Source organism: Montipora foliosa, chromosome 9 (genome assembly GCF_036669935.1).
Source record: "Montipora foliosa isolate CH-2021 chromosome 9, ASM3666993v2, whole genome shotgun sequence".
NCBI classification, from domain to species: Eukaryota; Metazoa; Cnidaria; class Anthozoa; order Scleractinia; family Acroporidae; genus Montipora; species Montipora foliosa.
Window position 1 is genome coordinate 39,375,239 of NC_090877.1, and position 14,467 is coordinate 39,389,705.

The window sequence follows — 14,467 nt, forward strand, 5'->3', positions numbered from 1 at the left end:
CTTGGTCACGTGAAACCGATGTCTAAAGCACCATGTGCTAGCAAACATAAGTTACATTACACTGGTCTTCAGCGCTTCTTATTTTGAAGCCCAGTATGGCTTAATTTCAAGATACCTTTTCTCAATCCCCAGGCACTCACGAAACTTTACTTTCGCGATACACCTAATTTTCAATGGGCTGATGTCGCAGACAAGGTCGAAATAGGGAAGGGAAGTTTCAGGCGTGTGATGAAGTGGTAAAGTGATTTTTTGGTGAGGGAGAGTCAAATCTGAAGATCGTAGCAAAGGAGGCAAAGATGTTGCAAATTTACAACGTCCTAAGATGGCAGAGTTTATTGCTGTTTGTCTGAAACTGGTTGCTATAACATATATATGTCATTGCTTCAGTTGTTATTGTTTTTGTTTGATTTGCTTAATTATTGTAATTCATGTATGGTTAAATTTACAATTAATGTCACACACAATTGAAGATGCAGTATTAGTGGGAGAGAAAAGGCTGAGGATAAAGTGTCGACCAGGACCTGAGTGCCGCCTGCCACCGCGAGGCCAGTCACTGGGGCTAGGCTAGTGTCAGCAAGTGGCATACTGGCTGCGCACAGAGCACAACTGCCCTGAACAGCGTGTACCTATGCCAAGCTCCTGGAAGTTTGGGCCAGCAAGGGGAAGTGGATGTGCCTCCGGTTCTCACCCAAACTAGGGCAAGCCCGGCATCGCTTCAGTGTGGGACTGAAGGGTTGGCGCCGTCAACACTTATCCCCATGGTTCTGGAACAGAATGCTCCCACACTGAGGCTACTAAGGACTGTTGAGAAGAAAAGCAGATGCCCCACCCAGGATAGTGCAAATGCAGCATGCTGTTAGAAGCCTCAGACAGGATTCTTCTTAGAGGGCTATGCCCTTACCAGATCACTAAATCAGTAAGAAAAAGTTCAATGTCCTTTAAACGCGTAATAAAAATACACAGCAAGAACATAAGCCGGTGGCAAAGCCTGGCCAGTAAAATTTATGGCAGCAAAGATCCTTAGTTAACAAGATCACTAAAGCACTAAGAAAAGTTCAATGTCACTTAAATCTACAATGATATAAACGATTATAATGTAGCCGGTGGAAAAGCCTGGCTCGTAAAGATCAAACAAGGATCCTTAACAAGGTTACTTAAAATCAAAGGCCCACCTTCAACCGACAGGCTTTCAGACCGTTTGTTTTGTTAAGGAAATACGCATAGGGGATTGAGCGATTGCATGGGTTACAGCTTTGACGGGATTTTGGTAGATGAAAATAGGTCTCTGCATGCAACACCTGTAGGGTGAACGTGGGCCTTTAAGGAAGAAGTAAATGACACTTCGGTGCACAATAAAATAAATGTCAATAACACAGGTCAATGGCAAAGCCTGATGAAAAATTTGATGGCACTCAATCACCTCCAGGGATCAAAGGTTTCAAGGTTTTGAGTAGGTGTGTGGTCACTGGCCATGGAGGAAGGGACTTGGAGTACGGTAGCAGCAGGGAGGTGAATGTACCTTTCGTAAGAGTCGAAACGCCAACGACCTAGAAGTTTCATTAGCCAGGAAGACACACTGGCAGCAGGAGCAGTTGTTTCTGCCCCAATACAGAAACTGTGGGTGTTGTAGTCGTTGGAGTGTAGGCCGCACAGATCGATGAGGGCATGTAGGTTAGATACCAATTGTTACGAGTTCGAATGTTTTGAGGAAAGGTAGCTTGCAAACTAAACTGAACGCAGGGTTGTCGGAACAACAACAAGAAGATTTATTCCAAAACGAACGTAGTTTCCACGAAGTAAAACTCTGAACAACACGTATTCGACAAACTTACACGGCCTCCGCCAACTTGAATAAACACAGCTTCTGTCACACTTGACTAAACACGGCCAACGCCAACTCTCTTCGCTTGTGAAAAACTAGTTAGAAAAACACTCCTCTTGGACTCGTCTACTTATATACTCTGACAATAAACTTCTAGAACCTTCTAAATTAGTAATGAATCTAATAATAGAAAGATTACAAAACACACCGATTTAGAAACTCTTTCGTACAAACCTAAATATAAACAAACTACGAACTCTCGCGAAGCTTCTAGACAGTAACGCTAGTCACGCAACGCTATTTTTCGTAACACCAATGAATGCCGGGATAGGGGTTAACCATCGTTAAACTGGAATAGGAAACTGTTTGGATCGGAGTCAGGCGTTTGAAGGATGTAGTCGCACACCGCAGAGACAGCACAAATGATCATATGGGATTTGGCAATAATGAGTCGAGCTGCAAGCAAGCAGACTCTTCCGTTGAAATGGCGCGCAGTTGAAATATAGCCCCTATATTTCCGACCTACATGTATATTTTGTCTGCGCCATTTTCAAACAGCCTGCTTGCAGGCTAGTTTTGTTATCTTTGCACTGAATTTATGACCAAAACTTAGAAAAGTAAAATTCAACGTGTGAACGTGTGAGCCAAAGGGCCACTGCTGACACGACGTCTGGGTGACCCCTCAAATGGTCTACATGACCCCCCACTTGAACAAATTAACTGGAATGCTGCTAAATATACAGCTGTTAGGGTGAAGTTGTACTGAAGGGTGCAAAGGGTGATGGGTCTGAGGAGGTCCATGATGCGTGAAACTTTGAGCTCTTAACATTGTGGATGAAAACGACTGCCTGGTTATCGCAGAAAAAACGAACATGCCTATTGCGCCAGCTAGGACCCCATATAGTACAAGCCAGGTAGATGGGAAAAAGCTCTTGCCAGGCAATGCTTATATCAGGGTTAGACCCAAGAGCATGCTGAGGGAGCCACCTGCCCTGGAGCCAGTGAGGGGGAAAATACATAGCCTATGGACCCAGCAGCATCAGAAAACAGAGAGATGAAATCTGTGGAGGGTGAAAAAGGGGGGGAGAAACAGGCTGACCCCATTCCAAGAACCCAGAAAAAGGGACCATCTATCCAAGTCCCTGTGAAATTCCCAGTTTAGTCACATAAAAGAGGCAGGGTTGGAGAGGCCACATGTGAGTGCAATCATGCAACAAAGGATGGGGCGTCCAGTAGCAACTACTTTGCAAGCAAAGTGGAGGGATCCGATAAGTGATTGAAGGTCAACATTGGCATTTGGGATCACTTGACTTTGAAGACTTTCCAGGGCCCTGGCTCGAGTAGGTTGTTGCAGGGTGGGGTTCCCCACACCCTGGGACTGAGCAGCGGTGGGTGAAAGGGCAGTGTCAGACCTGATACAGGAGAGTCCCTTGTTGTAATTGCGGCAGTGGACTGGTCAATTGAGTTAGACATTAACTACAGTTTATGCTAAAGTAGAAACAGCCAATTACATTTAAAGTTACAAGAAAAATGTCTTGAAAGTTCCATTTCCCAAAGTACCGTTTCGTTTTGTTTTGTTTCGCAGAGTACCATAAGCCAATTATTGCCAGAAGCAACAATTAATTAAAACTATTTTACTCATTGAAACCTACATCCTATTCCAGAGGTGTTGCATTCTTGACTACCGGTATTTGATAAAATTGTCGCTAGGGGTAAAGAGTAGAGTCAATCGTAAACTAAAGGTTACTGGTATGTCATTATTTTTCACTTTAATATCTGTCATCTTAGATTTATGTAAGATACTGAGGCATCAAGTAAATCACAGGTACATAATGCATGGTTTATGTCCTAGTTTTCCCCTCAAGAAGATTTTGCTCACTGGACAATTGTACAGAGAGTTTTCAAAATGGGACAATTACACAATTTGTTGTTGTTAAACTATTAATAGGCTCCACAAGAAAAAAGTTAATGCTAGCTGATGTTAGCTCCGTGAGAGGCGTTCTAGCTTTGTGTGAGCTACGACTTCCTTGTTGATAACAGGGTTCGTACATGTCTTGAAAACCCTTGAATTTTGAAAGTACATTTTCAAGTCCTTGAAAGTCCTTGAAAATCTCTGCTCTTCTTTCTTGGTCCGTGAAAGTCCTTTTATTTTATCAGAAACCCATAAGGGTTGAAACGTGTAATGGCCCCTTGTGTGCTGGGTACCAAGCTTCTGAATATTCAATTTGTTAAGTACCATATTTGGAACAACAAGAGCAAGGGGTTTCCAAATATGGTACTTCGCACTGAAACATTCAACCAATCAGTTCGCACTGAATATTCGGAGGCTGTGAACGCGTGTTACACGTTTCAACTCTTATGGGTTTCTGATTTTTATCTGACCCACATTTTTGATCTTTGAAAACTTCAGTAGAAATAATCAGGTAATCAAGTCATGTCATACAAACGCGACGAGCTGTGGGGTCGAGAATGGTTACCAGTGCCTTTGCATTATTTTAGCGCATGTACGTTGTGGAAAATGAGCAAGAATTGTACTGTCAGACTATTTCCATGGGTAAATTCTTTGACGTAAAATAGAGGTCCTTGAAATTTCCAAATTTGGCCCTTGAAAGTCCTTGAAAATTCCTTGAATGTTTGGTCTGAAAAAGTGGATGAACCCTGTGATAATTAGTTAATGAGATTCCTTTTATTTCATTTTAGTGAGCAGGGATGACACTATTTTCGTTATGTTAGGTTCGATTTATGGTGGATACTGGAGTTGTTGGTTGTAACTGGATTGAGCTGCCTGCTGGAAAGTACAAAGTGCGTTCACCTAGCATTGAAGGAAGCAGCAAGAGTGATGGACAGCCTAAATCACACTGTCAAATTGAAGTTGATATTGCATATGATGAGTTCATCAGCCATGCTCCCGAAGGTACCATTGAATTATTGGAATAAGAATAAACATTGAAAGTAATGTCTGTTCGAAGTGTACTGGTGGAGGTAGGTAACCATGCAGCAGACAGGCCTTTAGTTCACAGGGAGAAAGCTATGTTCTTGGGCATTTCTCTCAATGGAATTTGATTATATGGGCAAGTGTGGTCCTGATAAGAGTATGATCATAATGTTGTTTGTTTTGACAACCTGTAGAAGTCATTGAGTTCACTCTGGCACATGAGCACATGGTCCTGTAACTTGTGTGCTTTAACGTGACAAGCTTGTGAGTGACTCGCCTGAAAGTAATATCCAGGGTTGGCTTAGTCATCGTTTCTTTTGACACAGGTTTGAATTGTTTGAAGCAGAGTTAGTATATGTCTGTTTTTAACGCAGGAAAGTTCTGACCCTGCTTTGAACATCTCAGCCCAGGTTTATCAGTGGTAACCTTAATTAAACACAGTTCGGCCTCTACAGTGGGACTAGAATAGCAGGACAGTGTGATTCAAGCTTAGCTCTCCCAATGTGCCTCTTTTTGCCCTTGTTACAGCTGTCCACTGCCATCAGGCATTTCCTGTGTCGTTGCCTTAGACACACTCTTGTTTATAAACTTTTTTTTTTCAATTGTTTTTTGAGGTGAATGGTCCAAAGTGGCACCTCTTCGAATTTTGAGCTTTGATATAGAATGTGCAGGCAGAAAAGGAGTTTTCCCTGAACCAGAAAAGGACCCAGTCATTCAGATAGCAAATATGGTCATAAACCAAGGAGACAAAGATCCATTTATCAGGAATGTATTCACTCTGAATTCTTGTGCTCCTATTGTTGGATCACATGTGTTGTCATTTCAACATGAAGGAAAAATGCTAAAGGTTAGTTGTTAAGCTCATCATTCATATTGATTTTGCAGTTACCAACACACGTCAAGTGCTGTGGTGTTACCATAATTATTATTTTAGCAGCATAATTATAGATACTAAAGAAGAATTTGACTGGTTTTAAGATGTGGGATGCCATGACTAGGCACAGGAGTACATGCTACGAAGACCAAGTGTGAACACGTGTCAGGGTTTCTTTACACCATATTTAATTAGTCTCTTTTATGCACAACATAATTATTTCTTATGATTGACATAAAATCAACATTGCACAACAGCCATGCCAATTGGCCTAGGAAAGTGTAAGAGTTGTGAAAAAAGAAGAAATAACTAATGGTTTTGATCATGCTGTTTTGTTTTTTTTTTGTCACAGTCATGGAGTGACTTTGTCAAGAAAGTGGATCCAGACATCATAACTGGATACAATGTTGTGAACTTTGATCTACCTTACTTGATCAATAGAGCAGCTGCTTTAAAAGTTCAGTCGTTTCCATTTCTTGGAAGAGTGAAAGATGAGAAGAGCACAATTTCAAACACTACTTTCCAATCTCGTGCTTACGGAAAACGAGAAAACAAAGTAATCAACATTTCTGGCAGAGTACAGTTTGATTTGTTACATGCTCTGTTGAGAGATTACAAACTGAGGTCCTACACTCTAAATTCTGTTAGTTTTCATTTTTTACAAGAACAGAAGGAGGATGTGCAACATAGCATCATTACAGATTTGCAGGTAATATGGCCAAAATTAACAGACATTAATTGCTCACCAATAGATCAGAATGGGGAGGGATTGTGAAATTATTGCTCTGTACATAGATGATAGAGGGGACTGGTTTTGAAGCTCAGCAAACATCAAAGGAGTAAACAACTATTGTGTTTTGTCCATGGTCAAGGCCAAAAAAAAAAAGAGAGCAAAAGCATACAACAAAGAAATTTGTCGGGTTTCATAACCATTCCCCTCTATTAACTATGCTCTGTACTATTGTTCCTTGTAAGAACAGAAGGTGACTATCACAACCGTTTGAGTGGCAGTCACCAGGCAATGTAGTACTGAATATAGGCCATTTTACAGATGTTTGTTCGGTGACCATAGGGAGACCTTTGAATAGATGGAAGGCTGGAGTTGACCTTGTTATGATACAAACCATATGTGACCCTTCACGCAAAAAGGGGGCTTATGGATTTCACTGAAAACCGTGAATTTTTTTCACGGTCACGGTGCGTGAAATTCATTTTTCACGCCGTGAAATTCAATTTTCACTCTTGGCGTGAAACTAATCACGCCGTGAAATTAAAGGGGAAAATTTCACGCCGTGAAAGCGGGAGTGAAAAATTAATATTCACGGCGTGAAACAAGGGTAAAATTTCACGCCGTGAAATTGGGAGTGAAAATAATATTCACGCCGTGAAATTGATCAGATTGTTCAGAAATCAGTCACACCATGATAATCTACTGCCACTCAGGACAAAAAGAATGTCAGATCGCAGGGTACGAGAAATCTGTGAAAGCTGATTCATAGCTGATCAACGCCAAGAAGAGGAAGAATTTTCATTCCTGAATATTCACGCCTGGAAAATGTTACATTGTAAAGAAATTTCTGATGACCACCTAATTGTTATAAAGCTCAGGAAAAAGTAAATTCTACCCCCTGAAAGCGACAAAGAATTGCAAAACGGTTATTTTGCTGGTGACTTTCTCATACATTTTCACTGGTTTGTTGACATGACTGAAACAGATCAAGTGAAATAATAATCTTTTTGGGACGACATGTATATTATTCAGGGGGATTATTATGGAAATGTTTACCGAAATTGTCCGAGTATTGATGTTTGTAATTATCGGTGACTTACCGCTTTTAGTGCATTTCTCTTGCTGTGTCGTGCAAATTTTTTTTTTCGATGTAACGAAGGCTCAACTAATCGTGCAGTATCCCACTTTCTTTGTTAGTTCAGCGACTGGCTTTCCTCACGCAATCGCTAAAATTTGCGATCATTGCTCCCGACGCACTGTACTCAGTAGCACTCAGCAGAAAAAAATAAAATAAAGTGGAACGTCGGATCGCGTATAAACCTCGTCTTTCATATACGTGTCTCGCATGAAGACGGCAACTTTCAGTCACTGTCTGCAAGATTTGAAAATGTGAAACAGTGGGTTTCAGAAGTGTTGTAACATACGATCAGGCATTCTTTTCTTTACAGAGGGTGCGACTATTTTACCTACCTTTTTCGCGCCTGCTGTAAAGAAAAGAGGGCCTGACTGCAGATTAGACGTGTTGCGCAAAATGTTACTTTTCCATTGTCTTTCATTCAAAACCAGGTTTCTCTTTTCCCTTCAGGGTTTGACTACACGCGATGTAAGATGCATGCGTTCTTTTTTAATTTTGAATTCTTCAACCGAATTATTTCAGGCTAACTTACCAGAAGCGTATATATATTTGCAGTACAACATTTTAAATGTAAAAAACAGCAACATAATGACAAGTCGAATCAAAAGGCGTTTTGTTAAATTTGTCATGCAAGTTTAATTGCTAAAATGCTGAGCCAAAATTCACGAAAGGTAAATAATACTACACGACTCATTATGTCGCACTTTCACCATAACCTAATCTTTTCCAATAGAGCTTGCGAGTTTATATTCCAATCACTTTTTAAATATTTTGTGCAAGCGAATAAAAACTGTTCGCGAAGAGAATAAGTTTTGGCTACGCCAACAAAGCCAGACTCCGTGGTGCCAAACGTGTCTGTTTCTTATTTCAGGAAGGTAATGTAATTTTTTGCTGATCCCATAAACCGGTTATCTAATTATTACTACAGACAGCGCATGACATGTTGATTTCTGTTATGGTTTTACTGAGCTCATTCTTTTGAATTTCTGGTAAAGATTCAACTACCATGGAGATTCTTTTACAAATATTCAACGTTTAAAACCAATTCCGGTAAACTGAAATTGTGTGCTTTTTTGCAGAGAAACGAAATAAGAAACGCTTATTTTATTGTGCATCGATTTGGAAGGGTGTCGGGCAATGTTCAAAGATTTTTAATATCTACGATTTTTCTCTTCTGTTATTTTCGTTTCTTTCGTTTTCCCGAAACCACGATATAAAAGAGAAACGTTAACGAAAAAATGGACCCAACTCAAGTTGGAGATTCCAAAAGACTTCCAATAATGCTTGCAGTAAGACCTTTGCAGGCGGCGTGACATGGTTATGGCATGATGTTTAGGGTAACAGATTGATGTTTACTCAAGAAGTTCATTTGTTTCACGGCGTGAAATATTTCTCAGACATCATGACCTCTTTTCATGGCGTGAAATATCCTCACGGTGACTGTGGCCTTTTTCACGGCGTGAAATATTTTCCCGGTGACTGTGACCTTTTTCACGGCGTGAAATATTTCACGGCGTGAAAATATTTCACGCCGGGCGTGAAATATTTCACGCCGTGAAAGGGAAATTTCACTCACATTCCAATAATTTTTTTCAATTTCACGGCCGGGACCGTGAAAATAGCCATAGCGTGAAATTTGGATAAGCCCCCTTTTTGCGTGAAGGGTCACATATCATCTTTTTGTGTAAATACAAGCACAGTACCACTTAAGACAGGCTTGATTCATGTGAGAAAAGCCCTGAGTTTTTTATCAAAACAAGCTCAACTCCAGACCTGCAGTTGCTCAAAGCTCAGGTAACTTAGAACTCAAAGTAAATGGAACCCCTTTACTTCAAGTGCTTCTGCTGAGGACGTTTCACCCCATCTAGATCCACCAGAAACTTTCACCATTCCTAATGATGCGCTGCTTGAAACAGGCGGTCAACAATGGTCAAATCCAAGCCAAGATGGCATCCAAGCAAGAAGAGCTTCAAACACAGACATGTCCTCAACCACGTTAGCCAGTCTTATTCCCACCATCCTGGATGAAAAACTGAAGTATCTACAGCCAACTGAGTTCCTGCCCCAATGGCAAGAGCGTCCACTTCAATTTGTGCAACCTCGGTAAACACCTCAGCAACACACCAATCCCAACTGCGGCACCAGCATTTTTGACCAACCCAGCGCCAGCAATGACATTCCTCCCCTCATCTCTCAAGGACAGTCTCCATTATCAGCACATGCTTCAACCAAAGTTAAACAGACCATATTAAAGGGTGTGCATGTTGAGTTCGACACATTTGCTGCCAGAAAACTCATGCCTTTCAGACAACAACCTTCCCTGGGTATCCATTTTCTTAGACGGTAAACAACTTAGTGTTCCCTCTTCCTCTTGGAAAAAGAAAGCCGTATAGATTCTATTGACAAATGGCCGTCGGCTGTTGCTGTGTATTGTACAGTCCTTCTCACTTCTCTTCCTTAAAGGGCGGTAGAGATTATCAAGAGATTATTCGATCTGCCCAAAGGATGTTTGCGGGTTGCACATGGCTTTCCTATGGCATTGAATTTTGTAGAAAAGCAGCAACGAACCTCGCCCTCGACTGCAGATAGCGGGACCATCAACATTTGAAAATGAAATTTATTGGGCAAGCTAAATACTCCTGTACCATCTGTGGGAGTGAGGATCACACCACTTACAGTTTACGTCTGCTCCCTCTCTGCCCTTAGGCCCCCATCACGAGGAGTCTGCTGCAACTTCAACCAGCAAATCCATTGTAGCAAAGACCCATACCCCTTCATTCACTGCTGTGAGACTTGTAATGGAGAGCATCCCTCCTACCGCCATGAAGACTCCTCTTCAAAAACTAGAGGCCATGGTGAGAAAAAATCGGCAAACCACTAGTTTCTTGCAGTCACAACTTCCTGTTTATATGTTCCTTTGTCACATGGCCTCCTTAAACACCACCCCTATCAGAAATTGTTTTTTACCTTTGTGTAGGTTTGACCAATGGCTTCAGGGTGGGCTTCAAGGCCCCCTGTATCCCTAGATATGCCCCTAACCTTCCTTCTGTGAACCACCAACCTCCTCAATGAGGTTCAGCTTGGTTGCATTGCAGATCCCTTCCAAACCCCCCACCCCCCACCCCCTCTCTTTGAAAACTTTCAGATTCACCCGCTTTTTAACCTGTGCTATCCTAAGAGGTCCTCCGAAAGCTTAAACGCCTGTATCCTACCCATTGAAGACTTGACCCTCCAATACATACATATCGATGATACCATCCCTGGTTTTCAAATACGGCCCAGGCTGTTTCATGACCAACACAACATCCAATCTGCCTTCAGAATAATCCCTGTCGGTCTTGAGGACTGGGAGCTCCTGGGAATGCCCTGGAAAGACCACTACTACTTGGACAAAGCCCTTCCCTTTGGCCTATGGAGTGCCCCCATTTTTAATCAGCTTTGTGAATCCCGCTAGTGGTTAGTTAAGCATTATTTAAAGATCCCTTCTATCATCCACATTGTGGACGATTTCCCCTTTTTGCAAGGATTTATACTCAAACTAACCCACAATGTCTCCAAACCATTGGCTTCGGGGGATGGGGGTGGGGGCACATTGTTTCTTTGCTGGACTGGGTTAACTATGCCCGCCTTGCAATACAGGCATGAGGCACCCCCTCATCCGGTGGTCCATACAGGCCATGGCTATTATCCATGCCTTGCCAGTACATTCCCTGCCCTTCGTTTACACCCAAGTCGTGTCTATTGTCTTTTACTGTGCACCAAAGCATCAACAATAATATTCTAAAAATCCTAGCCCTAGCACTAATTGTTTTGCTGTAAAAATATAGTGGCTTGTTAGATGTCAAGGTGTTCTTCATGATGTTTATAAATCATAATTAAACTTGTGTTTGATTAGCAACATTTCTGGGCATAAGGTTTTTCTCAGAGGAAAGCTAAATACTTTCCATTTAAGCTCATCTATAGGGAGAGGAGACGAGGTAAAATAAAATGTGAAGAACTGTCTTCTGTCTTTCAGAATGGAAATGATCAAACTCGTCGCAGACTGGCTATTTACTGCATGAAGGACGCAATTTTACCTCTGAGGTTACTTGAGAAACTAATGTGCATTATAAACTACATGGAGATGGCCCGTGTGACTGGAGTACCATTGGGTTATTTGTTATCCAGAGGACAGCAGATTAAAGTAGTCTCGCAGCTATTACGAATGGTATTTGGTGAAGTACTCTTAATCCTTTGGCCTCTTCTAGGTTCCCAATTGATGAGTAAATCTGTCTTGCATTTGAGACTAAAATCTACGTGACTGTCTGTTTCACAATGGAAAGGGTTAATGGGGACCTCTGTGTAGTAAACCCCTTTGTTCCTGAAAGGTTTGCAAGTGGCAAGTACAATTATTGTCAGGTGTTACAATAAAATCACTAGTGACTATTAATTTTGAGGTACCGATGTCAGTAGCCAAGTTTCCCCAGCTTGATTAACGTTATTTTCCAGATTAATCGTAACCATAATTACAATTTTCTCAAATTTGATTGGTGCATTAACTGCCTTATTTTTCACTAATTATTGTGTAGGGTTGAAATCGGACAGTTGGCTGTAATCGGATATCTGAAATTGGACAGTTACATCAGCCAATCATATTAAATGCACTCAGCTTAATAATTATTATTAATCCACCAATCACATAGAATTTATCACAAATTATAACCATAGCAACAACCACTTACCCTACGAAACTGTGGATTTTCTTTCCAAAATGGACAAATTTGTAACATTAGACAGTGAAAAAGGAATGCATTGGTTTTGTTTTCTCATTGTAATGGTTTTAAATAATTGGTAACATGACTTTGTGTTGTCCAATTCGGTCTGTCATCAACTCATGATTAAACAAATTGGACTCCCACGTGTTATTCACTCGTATGATTACAGACCAAATTGGACTCCACTCAGTCCTGTTACCATTATTGACTGCTTATGCAAGAGACTATTTCCATTGCCGTTATGGATAGGCTGTGTAGAGTTTCATACCTGGTAATTTACTGAGACAGGTATTAATTTAGCAAGGACACCCCAAAGGAGACTATAATCCTTCTAAACATTTTACACCCTGTTTCTTTAATCAGCTTTATCGCCTTTGAGTGGTTAAAGTCTCAACCACTTTACTGTCTTTTAGTCCAAAAAGCAAGACTTGTTACTTCCTGCACACAAAGCTGAAGCAGGAGAGGAATACACTGGAGCTACTGTCATTGAGCCATCAAAAGGGTGAGACTCAAAAATGAAATCTTGTTTTTCAAGCAGTAAGGTCAATTGTTCAATTACTCAGAGAAATGTAAATAATGATAATTATCATTATTATATGGCTTGTGTTTGTAGCCGATATAACACGCGCTCTGATTGGCTAATTGTGACTGAATTGTAGGGCATTATTCTCCCGTAATGCCCACGTGCCGATTACGGGCTTGCAAAAACAAAGCAAAAGGTAATTAAAAAGCCATATAATAAACTACCGTACTTACTAACCTCACTTGCTCGGGACCGTACCAGGGAATATTGGCCCTCAGTCGTTTTTGTACTGACCTCGCTGTGCTCGGTCCGTACTGCCACGACCTCAGGCCAATATTCCCCAGTACGGCCCTCGCGCTCGGTTAGTAAGAAGTTATTATTATTTACACAAATTAGCTTACTTACCGTATTCAATTTAATGAAGTGAATTGACGTTATATAATACATAATTCTCCCTCTTCTCTAATTTTCTTCTGCTGAAGCAGTGTACAAGGCTTGTACAGTTGTGTTACCATGAAAAAATAATTATTGCTTAAGCCTGTACAGCAAGTGTGACAGACAGTTCTGAAAAAAAATGACAAGTGTTTATTTCCAAATTGCAAGAGAAAAGTCATGTCATAACTTGATAAAGATTTATGGTTTAGGATTTATATAACACCCATATCGCAAAGTCTCGTGGTGGCTTACAAGTCTCTCTTCAGCTTGTAAAGGCGCCTCTGGAAGCCGCTATCTGTCCATAAATTTTGATCTTACCCACCCAACCCATGTATGTGAAAGAACTCAAAGTAGGACAGATCACAACACCGGGGGTCCCCCCCCCTACCCTTCACAGACAGTGTGCATTCTTTAATGTCCCATGCGCAGTGTTGATTAACCCATTGACTCCCAGGGGTTCCCCATTGACTAGTTAAATCGTCTGGCGTTAGACAGAGTAAAATACTAAGTCTGGCCGGTTTCGGCCGGTTTGGACGACAGTGAGTTAACAGGAAAGGTTTTGAGATGGGGCCCACTTGTTTATAGTCCTTATCTTAGAAGACTTGAAAGTCTAACCATTTTGGGGTGTAATTACAAAGGCAGCACTTTCTCCTCAGTCATTTAAGACTCGGAGTGTTAATTGGTTTGGCCAGAGTTGAACTCATGACCTCCTGCATTGCAGCCCATTGCTCAACCAACTGTGCCATGAGAAAATTTAGAATAAGCATAAGATTTTAATAATGTGCCATGTATTAATTTGTTTTCAGCTATTACGATATCCCAGTGGCAACCCTTGATTTTGCTTCCCTGTATCCTTCAATCATGATGGCTCATAACCTGTGTTATACATCTCTTCTACATCAAAGTAATCTTAAAGAGTGAGTAGTGGTTCATATTTACTTATCAAAAAGTTAGACTTCCCAAACACTTGTGTAACCTTTGCCTAATACAACTACAGTAATGCATAGCACTTAAACAAAGACTTCTGTTATCAGAACTTGAGTAAATTGTCCTGAATATCCATTGTACAGTCGCTAGTTTTCATTTACCAGTTATGTTTATTAATAGTTATTTGTTAAGACCCAGACTACGTACCATCGAGTTTCTTTAAGAGATCTGAGATCTGATTTTCAAGGTGACTTTCCAATCTGATAAAATTTACGGTATTTTCCAAACATATAGAGATTTTTTTCATTGATGACACATAAATGTTTCTATTA

General features: G+C 40.9%; 1 protein-coding gene across 1 annotated transcript in view; it reads left to right on the forward strand.

Moving 5' to 3' along the window:
- Positions 1–14,467, forward strand: part of LOC137969930 (DNA polymerase delta catalytic subunit-like) — a 29,110-nt gene that overhangs the window by 3,334 nt on the left and 11,309 nt on the right. The window contains exons 4-9 of the mRNA XM_068816340.1: positions 4,556–4,736; positions 5,372–5,604; positions 5,984–6,340; positions 11,512–11,703; positions 12,664–12,752; positions 14,015–14,125. Coding sequence (XP_068672441.1) covers positions 4,556–4,736; positions 5,372–5,604; positions 5,984–6,340; positions 11,512–11,703; positions 12,664–12,752; positions 14,015–14,125 — 1,163 coding nt within the window. The remainder of the gene's footprint in view (positions 1–4,555; positions 4,737–5,371; positions 5,605–5,983; positions 6,341–11,511; positions 11,704–12,663; positions 12,753–14,014; positions 14,126–14,467) is intronic.